Genomic DNA, 17,143 nt, shown 5'->3' with positions numbered 1-17,143 from the left:
CAACCAGAAAGTAACATTTTTATGTTGCTTTTATGGTAATGAAAGAGTATTTTGTAAATTGTTATGTTAACATCTCTAGTTCTGGTGGTAATTTCTTGCTCAGTTCTCTGTTGAAAATAAGAATAGAGAAACTGGAGAAGTAGTTCAGTGGTAGAGTGCTCACCTAGTATGCTGGAAACCCTGGACTCAGTTCCCAGCAGCGCACACACACATGCACGCGCACACACACACACCCCTCCCTGTATCTTGGTAATAGGTGAAAACACATTTGATTCCTTGCAATGTGCGTAATTAAGGAGACATGTTTATTCCTGCTTTTGTCCCTCTTCTGTTCAGGTAGAAGAGTCAGCAATGATGGGGGTAAGTGGCTACGTGGAGTATCTCCGGGAGCAAGAAGTATCTGAGCGGTGGTTCCGATATAACCCCCGGCTCACCTGCATCTACTGCGCCAAGTCTTTCAACCAGAAGGGCAGCCTGGACCGCCACATGCGCCTGCACATGGGCATCACACCATTCGTTTGCCGCATGTGTGGCAAGAAGTATACCCGGAAAGATCAGCTGGAGTATCATATCCGTAAGCACACAGGCAACAAGCCCTTTCACTGTCATGTTTGTGGCAAAAGTTTCCCCTTTCAGGCCATCTTAAATCAGCACTTTCGAAAAAACCACCCTGGCTGTATACCTCTGGAGGGGCCTCACAGCATCTCACCTGAAACAACTGTCACATCTCGAGGACAAGTTGAGGAAGAGTCACCTTCACAGGAAGAGACAGTTGCTGCTGGGGAAACTGCCCAGGGCTCTGTGTCCACTACAGGGCCAGATTGAAACCTTGAGGGGGAGGGGGTGGACCCTCTTCCCCTCTGGGCCATAAGCAGCCCATGTCAGGGCCGTGGGCTGGTACTGAGATTCACAAAAAGCCACATCACTAGACCAGGTGTTCCCAAGATGTTGCCAAACTAGAGGGTCAGCAACATACATAAAAGCACTAAAGGCTCGTCCCCTCCTCCTTCCACCTCATTTTGGAAAATAAGCAAATCAACCTTCTAATTCAGGGATCAACAGCCTTGGTTTGTTAACTTTATAAGAAAATTTTTTAACAAAACTATGATAAATCGTCATTTTTTCTGCCAGTCATGTTTGAACACTGTACTTAGATCCATATCATCTGGGTGGCTATAATTGCCCAGTATCTAAAAAATGCAACAGGAGCCTCGGCCATCTGAAGCAGCCAACCACAAGAGGAGGTAGTCATGAGGAGGGGGAATCCTTCCCTGCCAGAATGCGTGCGTCTTCACATTTAAAGGAAAAAAATGAATGAATACTGGCAGTTCTTACTGTTCTGGAAGGTTAGACTCTTTGCCCGTACTAGACAGCCAGTCCTTTGGCTACTGTTTCCTGTTGTCAGCCTTCTGGGAGCTGTTCTAGTGGGCAGCATCACCTGAAGCACTTTAGGCCCCTGGAAGTGAAATGAGCAGCTGAGTGTTCGTAGTAGGCACTGCTGCATTTGGAGGCTTGAATGTTGGCTTGAGGAAGAGAGGAGCAGGGAAGGAAGTGTTTGTATGTTTTGCAAATGTTGAACAACACAGAGCCATACTGCAACTTCCTGACTGATATTTGTAAACCATAGTGTTTGTCTGTTCTTGGTGTTAAGGGAATGGCTCAAGTTCAGATGAATTAACCCGTTAGGCTGACTACCAAAGTTTCATCCAGTCTCTTTGGCTCCTACTTTCACACAACAGCAATATTCTACATCGAAAATGTCACTTTCCAATGAAATGAGCCTGGATTGTATTTTTAAATCCACAGGTGTCCATATTTGATAACTTTTATATGAAGTTTTAAACACTTTTTTTGCAATATTGTGGTTGAAGAAACTCAACACTATTGTTCTTACTGCAGCCACAATTTCATTTCCTTCTACATATGTAGTACTTTATATTTTCTGTCCAATGAAGAACCTCACTTTAATCTGTCTCGGGTCTGCAAACCTAGTTACTCATAAACCAGCTATCAGCACCTTGCTGGTGACTCCAAGAGCTTTGATTTTTTTACTGCACTACAGGGCACTTACCAGGAAACATCTTGCACAATCGTGTTGCAATAAATGATCAAAGGATCAGATTTGATCAGGTCTGGTAACTTCATCATTCCTAAGATTTTTAAAACTTCAAAGGGACCTTTTTAATAATTCTGGGTTTTTCTGAGATTCTTAATCCAGCATTGAATGAAATTTCCATGCACATAGAGCTTTAGATGTCCTGTCTTGCATGCAGAGAGAAAAGAAGAATATTAAGGGATGCAGGCATATGGATGCTTACAATTTAGAGTGCAAATAGGAAAAGAGGGAAAAAACTCTTGTTTCTCTTGGTTTTTAAAAAATATATTTAAGTATGTAATGGGTTAAGAAATTGTTTTGGTGCAGACATAGATGATTGTAACAGATTTGGGAGAGGGGCTGGTCAAACCTGCACTGGAGAGCCATTTGTGAGAATGCTAGTTGTGCTCCTTTTCTGAGAATGCTTTGAGGTATGTGGAAGGTAGGTAAAGAAGAATGATTTTTTTTTTTTGTGATAAGAAATTAGAATGCAAAAGGTAGCTTTAAGCAATCTGAGAATTGCACATATACATACAGCTGCACTCTATCACTAGAGAAAGGTTTTCTCTTCTGGAAAAGCATAGAAAACTATCTTTTAGAGGAATGTCATGATGCTACCATTTGATAAGAGCCTAACTTCAAAGGCAGCATTGGAACTATATGTTTTTTAGGAGACAGACCAGGGCACCTTCTGTAATTGGATAGCAGCGTGGTAGGGTGAAAACTGTCTCTCAGAGCCATCTTAGGGGGATGGTTGTGCTCTGTGGAATAGAAAAATAAGAACTGAAATTTGACTGGAATCCTTAGGGATACATTTCAGCTGGTAGTCTAGGCTTTCCATGGACAGATTGTGCCATTATAAAATAGGCAGGGAGCTGGGAAGTACAAAATATGCTGCTTTAAGTGGAGCTTTTAAGCCTACCAAAAAAAAAAAAAAAAAATTGAGTCCACTGTACTTTTGAGAAATAGTATGCTAAAAAGTTCTTTATTGCTTTATTACTTTTTTAGATTACATGTGGGAAAAGTAGAGCTTTTTAAACTGTTACCAAATTGCAAAAGTGAAGTACAGTGATTTTTGTAAAGTGAAAACTTTGTGCAGCATTTGTTAGCACTCCTTTCAGAGTTGCAGCAGATGTCTTCAATGAAGTACGGACTGTCTAATCCATGTGGAAATAATATGTTTGGTAGGTTCCCCCTCCCTTTCACTCACGTCTGTGTAGGTTTTTACTGTAACGATACTGTGAATAGAGTGCTTCCTGGTTGTCTAGAACCACATCAGCACAGCCATGTTTGCTGGTTCTCTCTTAATTGAACTAGCCAGAGCTGTGAAATTCGTGAAAATTTAAGCCAGGCTGGCAGTTAAACAAATTAAAACCTCTGAAAGCAATTTCCCTATTTTCGTTAGGTATTATTCTAAATATCCAAGATTCTTAGCCAGGTTCACTGTGACATTGTCCTAGTTCTTAGCTAACATCACTGTAGGATCGTATGAGTCAGTAATGTTCTGTGTACATTAATGAATACCAATAATCATGTGTGCATGGAGGATACCTCTTAAGGATGTACTTCAATGGACTTTAGCTGATGCTGAAAACTCATTACCAAATCTTAGCTTGCACATGTCACCTTGTGAAGGGAACTGCATTAGCACTGAGAGCTAAATCATTAAAAAACTTAATGCCATGAAATTATAAGCACTGGGATGATTTCCATTTATTGAGTGGCACTTAATACCAGAGACCTACCTATCCAGTATTCTAAGCAAAAAACATATTGCATTTTAAGATGCACCTTTTATTCTCTGCAAAATAATACCCAGAATAAAATACAGCATTGAGATGACAGTAACTTAGGCAGAAAGGCTCTTTCTAATGACTTGTTCTCTGTTTTACTCAGAACCATATTTACCTCTAAGCTGAGTTTTATTTTATCTAAGTTGTAAACTGCCCCACACCATTTTATTATATTAAAGACTATGTGAAAATAATTTAGCTTGTACAATACAGATATAGGTAAAAAAAAGTAGCAGTTAAAGTTTTTCCGGTTTTTTTTTAAGCATTTTTTTCATGTTTCCATTTCCTCCTGTAAGTCAGGTATGGCTTTCCAAAGATGGTATGAAGGCAGACAAGGACTGTTTTCCTCCTAACTTAATTGTTGAAATCTGGTTTGGGTTTCAGGTTGTTGGTCACTTTAAATAACTAAATTCTCTTTGGCCATGAAATAACTTAGAGTTATAGCTATTGACACTAATTGTACATTTTTGTTTTTTGTTTTTTAGCTTGTGAAAATGATGTTTTACTTGATTAGATTATCCAACTTTTAAAAATGAAAGCTGCTGAGCATGTTGGTATATGCCTGTAATTGTAGCACTCAGAAAGCTGAGGCAGGAAGATTATAGCAAATTTGAGAGCAGCCTGAACCATATAGTAAGACCCCGTCTCCAAAAAAAAAAAAAAGGAAAAAGAAATGAAAGCAATGGATAATGAAAAGAAAATTCATTTGAACAGACAAAAGTCTTCTGAATCATGGTGGAGAAGCATTTAACCTAAAAGAAATTGGAGTTGGACATGATGGTACATGCCTATAATCCGAGCAGAGACTGAGGCAAGAGGATTGCTGTGAGTCCAGCCTGAACTACATAGTGAGACTGTCCCCAGCACCCCCCCACCAAAAAAAAAGAAAAAAAGAAAAAAAAAAAAAAGGATTTAGAGTCCTGGAAGTTTTCCTTTTTTATCTCTAACAAGTGTGGTTTCTTCAGATGTCCTTAGCCACATCTCTGTGTGTATTTATTCAAGGAACACCAGAGGAGTGTTCCTGGAATTTAGTCTCTGAAAATGAAGCTCTTGTGCCATATGAGGAAAAGTTTAAAACATTAAGATATTTTGGTAGGTAAGATTTGGAAGAGGGGCAAGCATTGTTAGGTAAATACTTCAGGGTTCAGCAAACCACAGCCTTCATGCCAAATCCTAAGTCATCTGCTTGTAGAACCAAAATTATATTGGATCAGAGCCACACCTATGCATTTTGGTCTTATTTGTGGTCTCTTTCTAGCATAATGATAAAAGTACAAGTCCTGCACAACTTGAAAATGTTTATTGTCTGGAACTTGACAGAAAAGGTTTATCATCTGCTAAATTTGATTTGGAACACTTATCCTCAAAATTTGTTACTCCTACCATTTACTTTTATAGTGGTATGGTTAAGGTTTTAAATTCATAGTATCATATTTGGATCATGTTTGTTCATTTTCTTGTTTTTGCAGTGCTAGGAACTGAATCCAGGGCCATGTGCATCGTAGCCAAGTGCTCCACAACTGAGCCACAACCCCAGCCCTGTATATTTCATTTTGAGACAGGATCTCATGAAGTTGCCCAGGCTGGCCTTAAACCTTCCACCCTCTGCCTCAGCCTCCTAATTATAAGTATGCTCCACCATGCCTGACTGTGCATAAGTTTCTTTCAAGAACTTGCCACTTTTTCAAGATCCTTATTTCATAAACCACTTTGCTTTCCTTCATGATTTCCATTGCTCGAAGGCCATGTAAAATGGGTTTCTCATTTGTTCTTGCCTTAAAGGGACAGAGACATTAAAGTTTAGAGTGGTAATCTTATAAATAATTCCCATGCAGGATAATATGGTATTAAGTGGATTCCATGTTTACATAAAATACTGTTTGAAAAGTAATGTTTTTATGTGAGTTTTGCCATCCTTCTGAGTTAACTTGAACTGCTTTGCATCATAATGGCCAAAATGAATTTATTCCCATTAGAATTTAAAAATAATTTGAGTAGTTTCAATTTTTAGCAGAAGTACTCTTTTTCTAGATTACAAACCTGTACTTTTTCCCATCTTACAAGCTTTCCTTTTATTTTCCTAAAGTAAATTCACTGTTCTTATGTAGGGTACTAAAAAGCCCACTCTTCCTCTTTTCCCCTCCCTGGGTGTTTGAAACATCTGAAGATTGCAGTTCTTTTTAGACCTAATTTTCCATGTGTGACTGTCTCCATGTCCTACATCACAACTGAATATACTGTGAATCTTATATCTGAAATAACTATAATGCCAGAAATTAAAATATCTCTTGAAAGCAGATCTCCTATTCTGTGAAATCACTTGTCTGCAGTGATAGATAATATGTAGGAGAATCTGTTCCATTAAGTAAATTCCATTAAGTAAAATCTGTTCCATTAGGTAAATTTAGTACCAGATAACATGCTTGGAATTTGTGTAGCAAAATTGGATTGAGACATAGTTTATGTGTAGTTTTCCATATTTGAGATTTCTAAATCCACTTGACCAGTGTCTGGGATGTATACTTTGAAAAAGTATGCACCTTTTATTACTGGGAAAAAAGTACACAAAGAAATGGGACAGAATTAGCTATATTGTTTTACTGACATAACTGCTGTTAATACTCAAAATAATCCTATGAGATAATAATAGCAGTACTAAAATTGGCCAACTTTTTTTAATGTTTATGTGCTTATTTTTTTTTTTGAGGGGGCAAGCCGGCTCAGCCTGCCCTGAGGGCAGGGCTGAAGTGGCATGTGGTGCCAGGGATCAAACTGTGGTCCCCTGTGCCTGCCTAACCTTGTCTAAGCAGGTACTTTAGACTACTGAGCTATCTTGCTGGCCCTATGTGCTTTAATTGATAACTCATCTAATCCTATGACAGTCCCATGAAAGTAGATGCTGTTTTTATCTTCGTCTTAGAAAGGAAGAGACAGTTTGGTCTGGGTGCCTCACACTTCTCCATGGACTCTGTTGCTAGGCCATGTTTTATAGGTGAAAAACTGATGAGCCCAAGGTTGTAAATTCTAGGACCATTATTTGCCAGTCTTGATTCCAAAGCTCAGACTGTCTTCACTACGTCATATGCATGCATTCTAAAGAATTGGGGTGAACTGGATTATATAAGAGCCAGTAACAGTCTTAAATTTGTAATTCAAGAGTAAGTGATTAGATTTTTTTTCAAAAGATAATGCATATGACCTGTGAGCAGATTTAAATAGTAAATACTTGCTGGAGATAATGCCCACTGATTGAGGGGAGTCACCCACTTGGTAGGTCTGATGAGTTACTGCCAAGGCAGACGTTGGAAGATAATTTTCCACTTACTGCTGTGTAACAAGCTACTCTGAAGCTTGGTGATTTCAAGCAACCTCCAATTCGTATATCACGGGTTTGTGAATTAGGAATTAAAGGAGGCTCTCTGGGCAATTCTGCTCCCTGTGGCAGCTGCAGAGTTTGCCTGGTGGCATATTCAGCAGGTGGTTGGACTGGTCCAGTGGGTCCCAGAAATGTCAAACAGATAACAGTTTGGTCTAGTGAGCTGAAGGTCAGGCTCAGGGGGCACTCCTCAACTCTGAGTCTTGGGACTCCCGTGTGTTCTTTCTGTAAAGGTCATCTGACTTCTTACATGCAGCTCAGGCCTTCTTGGAGGCTGGGCAGAAAGTGCCAGTCCTCTTAGAGACCAGACCTAAAACTCTCATACAGTTAACAACCACATTATTGCCCAAATCAGATCTGCAAGAGCAAATAATGGCCCATTTTATGAAAGCATGTCAGAAATTTGGGACCATCTTTAATTTCCCATAGGTAAGTTTTAAGGTTGTTTTGGGGTTTTTTCCTGATTCTCCTGTGGTCAGTTCATATTGCTATAGAAATCATTGATTGGGGGCTGGGGAGATAGCTCAGTAGAATAAGAACTTGCCTGGTAAGCACAAGGGCCTGAGTTCAATCCCTGGTTCCACCAAAAGAAAAAGAAAGAAATCATTGATTATATTTGCTCTGGGTCAGTAAAAGATCTAGAAGGAAAATGAGATGGATGCCTGCAGAAGATCTCATTTACTGCTCCCAAGTCTCATTTGTAGCAAACTGCATTTTTTCATTTTGACCCCATTCTAAGTTGTGATTATTTGCCTGTATCTGCTGTGAAATCACAATAACTATATGTACTGAGTCCAAAATACTCTATAGGGAGTAAAAACTTACTGTTAGAGAATTTGGTTTATTAGTGATATCATGTATATTTAAGTTTACAAATAAGTGACTGTGGTGTAGACTGAATTACTCTTAGGAGTTGATAAGTTACATTGTTGAGATAGTAAAAGCTTTACCTGTCTTAGTCCACTATACCTCGTCTGGCATCATTCTGGGCTTTAGGACAAATTGGCTTGTCCGTTCTTATTACCTTTGATAGAGGAGAATCTCTTGCCCGATTTTACATGTTGCTAATCTTTTAAATTCAGCAATCGCTGCCAGCCTCGTTCAAAAACAAAGCATTTAAGTTTTTTGTTTTGATCTAAATTTGTCTGATTTAAGTCACTTTATATAAACTCTTATCATCTAATAATTAGGAAAAAAAGACTTCCTGCTTTGAGAATAAATATGGGCAGAGAATGAATTCTACTGTGAACAGTCGTCCCCCAAACAGACCACCTATGAAAGAATGGGTTGAGGTTAGCCCTTCCATGTGCTGTGGTCTCGAAGACAGTTAGTTCTGAAGGCTTCCTGTGATCATCTCCAATTCACATGTAGTAAACAGATCTCAGTTCCTAAGTCAGGCCTCAGGATTTGCAAATGCAGGAAATAAAAGGAATACTCAAGGCCAGAGACTTGATGCAACTCTACAGAACACTGAGAAGGGGGAAGGGACACCTTTGGCATTTGCAGTTGGATAACCAGAGGTGGGATGTTTGAGGTTTCTGTGTATAATGATCAGCAAGATTGGGGGGCAAGTTTTACTAAAGGTGGCAAAAGAAACAAGATCTGAAGAACAAGTATGGGCCAAGTAAAGGGAGAAAAAGTACACCCTACAGTGTGAAGATGGGCCACTGAGCAGAGAGAGTACAGTGGCCCAGTTAGATTTTAATACCTAATGATTGGGACAAATTTTTAATGAATAAAATAGTACTTTAAATTTTTCTTTTGAGCCTCATTTTCACTCTGGGAAAATTAATCCACCTTCAAAGTCTGCCTTTTGTGCAAGAGAAAACTTGAACATACAGTCCCAGGGAATGAAAATCTTGTGATAATATATGAAAATGTCTCACATTTTCTACTTTGGGCCCTTTTAGATTCTCCATGATCCTAAGTTTGAAATCATTCGGTGGTTGCATAGAAAACAAGCTCTGTGGTCTCCAACTGCAAGAGAGAACAAGGTCAGGAAAAAGAAAACCTTGTAGATTGACAAAATATTTTGTTTCTTTTCAGCATCACAAGTCTAAACCATTTCAAGCCAGTCTCAACAGCCTAAGTGAGTAGATTTCTGCCTTTAGGCACATCTTGAAGTAAGCATCAGTGACGTATTTTAAGGTGAGCTACTGAGTTTCCCATAAAGAAATCCCAACTGTAGTGGTTAAGAATCACTCAAAAACTGAAATGCTATGCAGGGAACAAAATTTAAAATATGTTTCCACTGGAAACCAAGATGCTAAGACAGAGGTCACTCAAAGTGTGGCTAAAAGCCACCTCTGGAATGGCTATCAGATAGCAGAGAGATTTAGAATTTATATGGTATTTCTAATATTTTTACAGAAATAATTATAAATCGTATACCTTAATTTTTTTTTTTTTTAAAGAAAAACAGCCTGTTTTCTTTTTTTGGAAGACTGGCCCATAAAAATGACACTAATATAATTGAACTGTATATGCATGTGCATTGAACACAAAATCGTATACTAATGATAGTTCACACAAGTAATTTTTGTGGGAAGTCTAGATATTTTCATAATATCTTTTTTCATAAATGTATGTTTATAAATATATTTACTCATTCACTATGTCCTTGGTAGCATGGAAGCATTTTGTTAGCTGTATTATTGATTCTAAAAATCAAATTCTAGGCATAGTAGGCTATCAGAGCATCTTGTTAAGTCTGTATTTTGGCTAAGAAAATTCTTGCACTTTCTATGTATAAAGATGTTATAACATTGTATTCATTTAGTGAAGCTGTTCTTTAGAGACACAAGATATAGGTGTTAAAGTGAAATATATGTTTAAAACCCTGGCAAAAAGAGGGACCTCAGAAAAAGAAACTTGGCTTGCATCTACCTGAGAAGAGTGAGGATTAATGTAACATTTCAGCTGAAGTAGCTGTTGCTATAGGCATACTCTTGCTGTGAATTACAATATTGCTGTGAGTTGTTGGCTATGTGTGAGTTTCTGAGTGTATGTGAAGAAAACAAGGTGTTGAATAAAGGCAGATAAAGTCAGTAGAATATTCTACCTCCCAGGAAAGATGGAGCACATGAAGGCTGGTCTGCAGCCCTGGGCAGGAGGCCAAGCTCCTCAGCCACTTCTGTCCCCACTTCTATCCAGTACTCACTTCAGCTCCTCTACCTCTGAGCCCTTGGCTGAAGAATGAGTGTAGCTTTCTGTAGCAGGCCAGGGAAACCATACCTACTGCGGAGGGTGCAGTAGCGAAATCCTTGTCAGGTGCAGATACTCATGTTGATTTTATTGCCTAAAATCAGTGTCAGAACACAATGCTTAGTGCTTTTGTCTACTGGCTTCTATTTGACAAGAGTCAAATAGAGTCTTTGTTTTAAAAGATGCACCCACTCTTAATTAGGTGAAACATTTATTTGAGTTACAATTTTCTTTCTTAATCATAATTTGTAATTCACTGTTCAGGGTCTGAAATATTAACCATATTTTCCTGATAGAGCCTCCTGCTAATGTCTTACATGGAAGTGTGGTGACCTGGATTTTCAGAGGATTTGTTTTGCTTTTGATCACTCCAAAGAGGGATACTCTTCTTTAATGCTGATACTTGAATGTTGCAGGTGTAAGATTCGATTTCAGTAGTAAAATGTCTTTAGGCAGGCCTGACCTTAAAATGCAGCTCTGCGTTCAGTGGATTTCCTCTTCTGGGCCAAGTCCACTTCCCTACCTTTTGAACATTTGTTACAGTAGAGAAGGAAATGGTCTCCTTTAACACTTATCCTGGAAGCTCACCCACCACCTTTTTGTTCTCAGTCTGTTTGAAGACCTAAACAGGGATCTTTGGGGACCAGTGACAGCAAGAGAAGGATCCATTGGGGGTTGCTACCTGTGTAAAGGTACTAATTGATGAGTATTTCCGTTCTTGGTGACTTTGGGTAGGGCAAGTGGAGAACACAGAGAATGGTAACATTCCAAATATTGAGACAAACATTATTCATGCATGACAGCTGACTGGATAATACAGAGTAAAGCCTATAAGTAGCTGAGGTTCTAAACCATACTAATCTGTTCACTGCAACTTTTTTCTTTTAGCTGTAGTTGTCAGCCAATAAGCCATGCTAATGCACTAGCCTCAGGAATTAATTTCAGCTTAGGAAATGTTTCTCTCTGGCTTGTCGTATGTGCCCAGAGTCTTGTCCTAGGCCTGCCCCTGATGTTTCACTAGAACACATACTTAAGTTGCAGCCTTACCTAAATCAGTACTATAGGTGTTGCTGTCTGTTCTGGTCAGTGATTTATTTAAAAGGCAAACAGTGAGAAATGCCTAGCTGATTGCATCAAGGCCTGTTGAACCCATGCATCTGGAAGGGAGCTGTGGAGGCAACCTCTGGCTTGGTTCGACACTAGCGTTGAGCTTTATATTACAGAACATTGGCCTGGGGCAGTAGTTCTCCACTTCGGCTGCACATTAGAATTGCCTGGGCCACCCCTAGACATTCATATTTCACTAGTCTGTTGTTCTACTGGGAGTTTCAAAAGCTCCAGTGGGCTAAGAGGTATAAAGGAGGCACTGGGCATGCACAAGGCGCTGGGTCCAGTCCCCAGCAGCAGGACTTCTGATGTGCAGCCAGGTGGGATCACTGCCTCGGGAGCGCTGTCTTTGGCAGCTAGTTCTCTTCACCTGTGACACCCTTACTGACTTTCCAAGCATGGCTCTCAGTGTACTTAATAGTGGGCCTGGATTCAGGTGGTAAAATGAATCATCCACTGCTCAGAGCAATTGTGGAGGAAGACATTATGATCTACTCAAATTCCTCTCTGTACCAAACACAAAATGAGCATAAGTAAGCAGAACAGACTCTCAAAGTTTGGTCTCTCAAATCTTTCCTTTGCATGTGTAATTGAGCGGAGAGTTCTCAAGTTTGCTAGCTGAAATAGAGCACTTGAATGTATTAAAAGAGCCACGCTGCCAAGGTAAAGAAGCAGGTGTTGTTAAGGTTCATGCAGGAGAGGAAGGCTCCTGCCTGAGATGACAGATGCCGTGATTGCTGCCTCTTGGCCTGTCTTCTAAGTGAGATTTCTAAGTGATTCACTTTTCTTTGTGAATGAAATCACTTGCTAAAGCTGAAATATTTCTGGATATTATGAGATGTGAAATGAGTCATATAAGCATCTTTGTCCTAGGATCACAAAAGACCTAACGCAGTGATTCTAAAATGAGGTTCTGTGTCTTCCTTCTCCTCTAGGGCAGCAAAGAAGTTGTAATAGCCACCGTCATTTGTCTCCTGCCTATAGTATCTCTTGTCCAATAGGAGGAAGTGGGGAGTTGTTTTATTACCCATAAAAAAGTGCGAACCAGTGTTCAGACTAATTAGCTACCAAGTGACTTGTGATTCATGAAAGAAATTTATATAAAAGCAACTTCAAGTATAGCCATCTCTTTTCTAAGAGTATTCTGAATCCCATAGAAAATTCCATTTGCACATGGCCTATAAGTAATTGATCATTTAAAGTTTAAAGTGGTGGTATGTGCAAGAAGGAAGGATAGCATTAGGCCTTGCTGTTGCTTAATGCATAAATGCTGCAATGTCAGAGGCAGTGCCTCCAATGCCTTAGAAGATCTGCTAAAGGCTTCTTGTGTATGGATCAAATAGAAAAGCAATAGTCTTTGGAACTCCAAAAAGAGTAGCCCCTGGGGGTTTTCATACTAGGGAATGTTGTAGAGTACTGTGAACCCTTTGAACCTTATGTAATTATTCTGCACTGGATTTTAAGATTGCATGGGATAGAGGAGAGGCGGACGGTAGGGAAGTGAGTCTAGGTAGATGTGTGAGTATGTGCTGTACTTGAGCAAGGAATAAAACAAATGCCTGAAAGGAATTTAGGACTGCGAAGTTCAGTCAACTTCCTTTACCTTAATGGGTTGGCTGGATTCCTTTCGGAAACTGCTAGACAATGTTAACCTGATTGAAGTTCATTATCTTGCCCTATCCCCTGCCCTCAACAAAAAAGCATTCCCCAACTACAGGCAAAAGGAATGTGTTCTGTGTAGGTCCACTAGCTTTTCATCTACTGTGACCTGTGTTCACCTTTTTAGCTTGGTGCATTATTTTGTGCTCTGATTGCAGAACTTAAATGGACTTGATAGTTCAGGCAGGAACCAATGGCTTCCTTTTCCTTTAAGAAATCTTAAAATCAGGCTGGGGATATAACTCAGTGATAGAGTGCTTGCCTAGCATGCACAGGGTCCTGAGTTCCATCCCCAGTACCCCCCCAAAAAATATTAAAATCAGTAAAAGGAGTACATTGGAAGAGCATTCAGGTTTCCTGGTTTCTCATAATCTCAGGATGGGACCCATTCATGCTCTGCCTCCAAGAGGTGAAGAGAAGGCTGAGGAGGCAAAGGGAGAAAAGTCAGTGTAGCAGAAGAGCAGTTTCCTCCAGATGGACGTAGTCTGAAAGCAATCTGCCAGCTGTTCTCTATGGTGCTTACATGGTGGGTGGCAGCTGTCTCCCACCTACTCTGTCCCTGGCACTGTGCCTTCCCCTGGTCACTGTGAAATGCAGATCACACTGGACTCAGAGGCCACAATCCAGGACAAATCCCCCTTCTCATTAGAGCCCATTACTTCTTATAGCTGAAAATGTAGCATTTACTTCTCTTTGAGAAACTTGGGGTCCCCTCCCTAAGAAACAGTAAACTGTTTCAAAGAAAAGAGAAAATAAGCCTCTGCTGTTAGCTATCAAAGAAAGAGATCCTAGGAAGATTCTGCTCCCCCTCAGTTAGTACTGATCACAGCAAGAATCACCTGCGCCCCCTCCGCCTGCGCTTCTAGGGTTCCTGTAGTACTGGTAGACAATGTATCCTACGGCAGTTTCTCATGACTCACTGATCAAGGAGGATTCGCATTAAAACAGACAATCACTTTCTAAAATATAATCCCTGAAAGGGAATGGGATAGCTTATTTTTAACTCTAGTTAAAAGAGTCTGTTTTTACACTTTGGAGAAAAAAAAAATCTAACATTTGAAATTCGTGTATTTTGTGTGCAGCAATTAATGTAAAGAAGAAAAGTCAGTGAGCCAGCGTGTACTCTCATACCACTGGCTTCACACTGCTGGCCTGGCTTGAGACATCTGTTTTATTGACCTTAGAACCCAATATATATGAAATAGAACTTTCTTTTACCCCACCCTTCTTTAATCATTATCACTTAATGTAAACCACCACCTCTCTCCTCCCCCTTACTGAAAATAATGCACTTTAATTCCTAAGGAGGATGGCTAACCGTTCCTGGTCCTGAGGCCAGAACACTTCAGGAGGAAAGTTGAAGAGGGGGAACGCTTGGCAGACCTGTAACATTAACCAAATTTCCTGATGTGAACACACAGATAACACTCATTTTTAAATGCCCCCCCCCCCGCCAAAGGGAAAAAGAAACAGCCAAATGAAAAAGATTGCAATGGCCTACGTAGATATTGGAAGTTTTGCTGGTTTATTTATTTATTTTTTTTTAATTTAAAATTACCTTTTTTTTTTTTTTTTTTTTTTTTTTTTTTTTGTGGGTTGATAGGTCTCCCTATGTATTCCATTCTGGCCTTGAATTCACTATGTAGCCCAGGCTGGCCTTATTCTCTGTGATCCTCCTGCCTCAGCCCCCAAGTGCTGGGATTTCAGGGTACACCACCACTCTAGGCTAAAATTAATGATGGCCCAGGATGTAGCTCAGGAACACAGTGCCCGCCTGGCACACACAGGGCCCTGAGTCTGACTCCAGGTACCAAAAAATAAAATTAGCTGATAACTTATTTCCTCAGCTAATAAATTATCATAAATCTCTGTTTTCAGTGGGAGGCTGAGATGTGTTTGATTGAAAGTGAAGCCAGGGGTGGTGGTGCACACCTGTACTCCCAGCACTCAGGAGGCTGAGGGAGGAGGATTGTTTCAAGTTCGAGACCAGCCTTGGCTATAAAGTGAGCTCAAGGCGAGCTTGAACTGCATAGTGAGACCCTGTCTCAAAAAGACAAAAAACAAAAACAGAAAACACCAATGATCCAGAATTGCATTGTCTCCTAAGTATCAGGTCTGGTGTCCTTTATTCTCAGACTCTTCTCCTGCAGGTTCTGTCCTTCCCCCGAAGACAAACCAATAGTCCTTGGAGGGGTAGCATGAATCCTAGAGCCCCAGGAGCCCTGTTGGGTCTGGGTGGGGGGAGGGTGGGCCAAGACTAGGGTTGGGGGAGGGAGATTCAAAGAGAGTTAAGATTTGGGTTTATATAAACATATTTAAAGCAGTTTAGCAAAAGCTTTCTCATTGAACAGCTTTAAAAACAATGTGAATGAGATCTTAGCAACTTGGTTAGTAATCTGAAAAGTCTATTAATGTATACTTGAAATTCTGTTTGTATAAAAAATGCATTTTCCTCTTTATTTTAACACTGTGTAAAAGAACATTATGCATGTGAGTGGTTTGAGAATTAAATGGTTTAATACTCAAATTTGAATCTGTCTTATCTGTGCTTGAAGAAATTATTTGTTTACATTTTTTGAAATTTTTTTAACATGGGAATACTGAGAAATCAAGCTTCCCTTTTGGGCAAATAGTGACATAACAAACTCCCTCTTCATTTTCTTGACCCAGGTGTGTCCAGTGGGTGGAGAACAATTGAGAGTATCATTTGAATAAATGCCCAGGGCCAGGCAGATAGATCAGCAGATTAAAGTGCCTGCTTGGGCAGATGCAGGGACCAGGTTTCATCCCAGTGTGGTGGAACGTGCCTATAATCCCAGCGCTGAGAGCAGGAGGATCATCACCAGTCAGTCCATGTAGTGAGACCCTGTAGACCCTGTACTAAATACATTAAATAAATGCCCGATAGCACCTGCTTTTCCATCCCTGGTCTTTATTTCACCTGGTTGTGTCCATTCATAATTGTGAGATGGGCGCACTTGTATTTATCTTTATTTCTGTTCACAAACCAAACTAGGAAGAGGCTCAAAGAGTGAGAATATTTTAGTTGACACAAGGGTTGGCTACTCTCCCCATAAAGATGATAGTGTTGAGAGCAACTTCCCTTATAAGAACCAGGAAGGGCCTGTTGGCCTTGAAGGTCACCTTGTTGGGGTTCAAAGAACGTCCAGAGAACATTATGCCAGTAGTCGCTGCTGCTTCACTGCCTTCCTCATTTACCTGCAGGTCACAGAAGAAACAAGACGGTCAAGTGAGCTGCTCTGGCGAGCGGAGCACCGCAGCCGCCACCGCCCTCTCCCTCTGCGTTCTGCCTTCTGAGATGTGTCAGGGAGCAGATGCGCCAGGCTCAAACTGCCCTGCCCTAGAACCATTCCCCTCCTGCTTTCCACTGGGTTCCTGCTGTGTCCCCAGTTCATGCTGTTCCATTCATGTAACCCCTGAACCACAAATGAGTGTATCTGAGGTCACATCTCGGGCTGGCATCATGGAACAACATGGTATCACAGCATATTTTGCCCCAGCTGCTGAGGTAGATTCTGACTCAAGATCAGTGCTCTAGCCTGGTCTGGTGGTGCATGTCTGTAATCCCAGCACTTGGGAGCCTGAGGCAGGAGGATCTTTGTGAGTTCAAGACCAACCTGTGCTACAAAGTGAGCCCAAGGCCAGTCTGAACTGCATAGTGAGACAGACCCTGTCTCAAAAAACACCAAAAACTGCCTGCTTAGGCAGACACAGTGGCCAGAGTTCAATCCCTGGTGTGTCATGCCAGTCCTGCCCCCGGGGCGCGCTGAGATGGCGATTGAGCCTGGGCATGGTGCACGCACCTATAATCCCATCTCTTGCTGAACACAGGCAGACCACTACGAATCCGATCTACATAGTGAGACTTTTTTTTTTTTTTTTTTTTTT

The 17,143-nt window shown here is 40.6% G+C and overlaps 2 protein-coding genes across 7 annotated transcripts in view; one reads left to right on the top strand and one right to left on the bottom strand.

Moving 5' to 3' along the window:
- The window catches only part of Zbtb37 (zinc finger and BTB domain containing 37), a 32,495-nt gene that overhangs the window by 10,424 nt on the left and 4,928 nt on the right, over positions 1–17,143 (top strand). For 2 of the 6 annotated variants that reach the window (XM_023710300.1, XM_023710299.1), the window contains exon 4: positions 337–2,561. In XM_023710300.1, the coding sequence (XP_023566068.1) occupies positions 337–825 (489 nt within the window). In that variant the 3' untranslated portion in view covers positions 826–2,561. Of the gene's footprint in view, positions 1–336; positions 2,562–4,373; positions 4,711–9,310; positions 14,283–17,143 lie in introns of those variants that run through there. The other 4 variants (XR_002820177.1, XM_023710302.1, XM_023710301.1 and 1 more) reach the window with 4 other exon arrangements.
- Positions 16,147–17,143, bottom strand: part of Serpinc1 (serpin family C member 1) — a 15,356-nt gene continuing 14,359 nt past the window's right edge. Inside the window, exon 7 of the mRNA XM_004626793.2 lies at positions 16,147–16,453. Coding sequence (XP_004626850.1) covers positions 16,277–16,453 — 177 coding nt within the window. The 3' untranslated portion in view covers positions 16,147–16,276. The remainder of the gene's footprint in view (positions 16,454–17,143) is intronic.

This window comes from Octodon degus, unplaced genomic scaffold (assembly GCF_000260255.1).
Source record: "Octodon degus isolate 3935 unplaced genomic scaffold, OctDeg1.0 scaffold00017, whole genome shotgun sequence".
Taxonomy (NCBI): Eukaryota; Metazoa; Chordata; class Mammalia; order Rodentia; family Octodontidae; genus Octodon; species Octodon degus.
The sequence above is the reverse complement of the archived record's forward strand: the minus strand, read 5'-3'. Positions and strand labels throughout refer to the sequence as shown.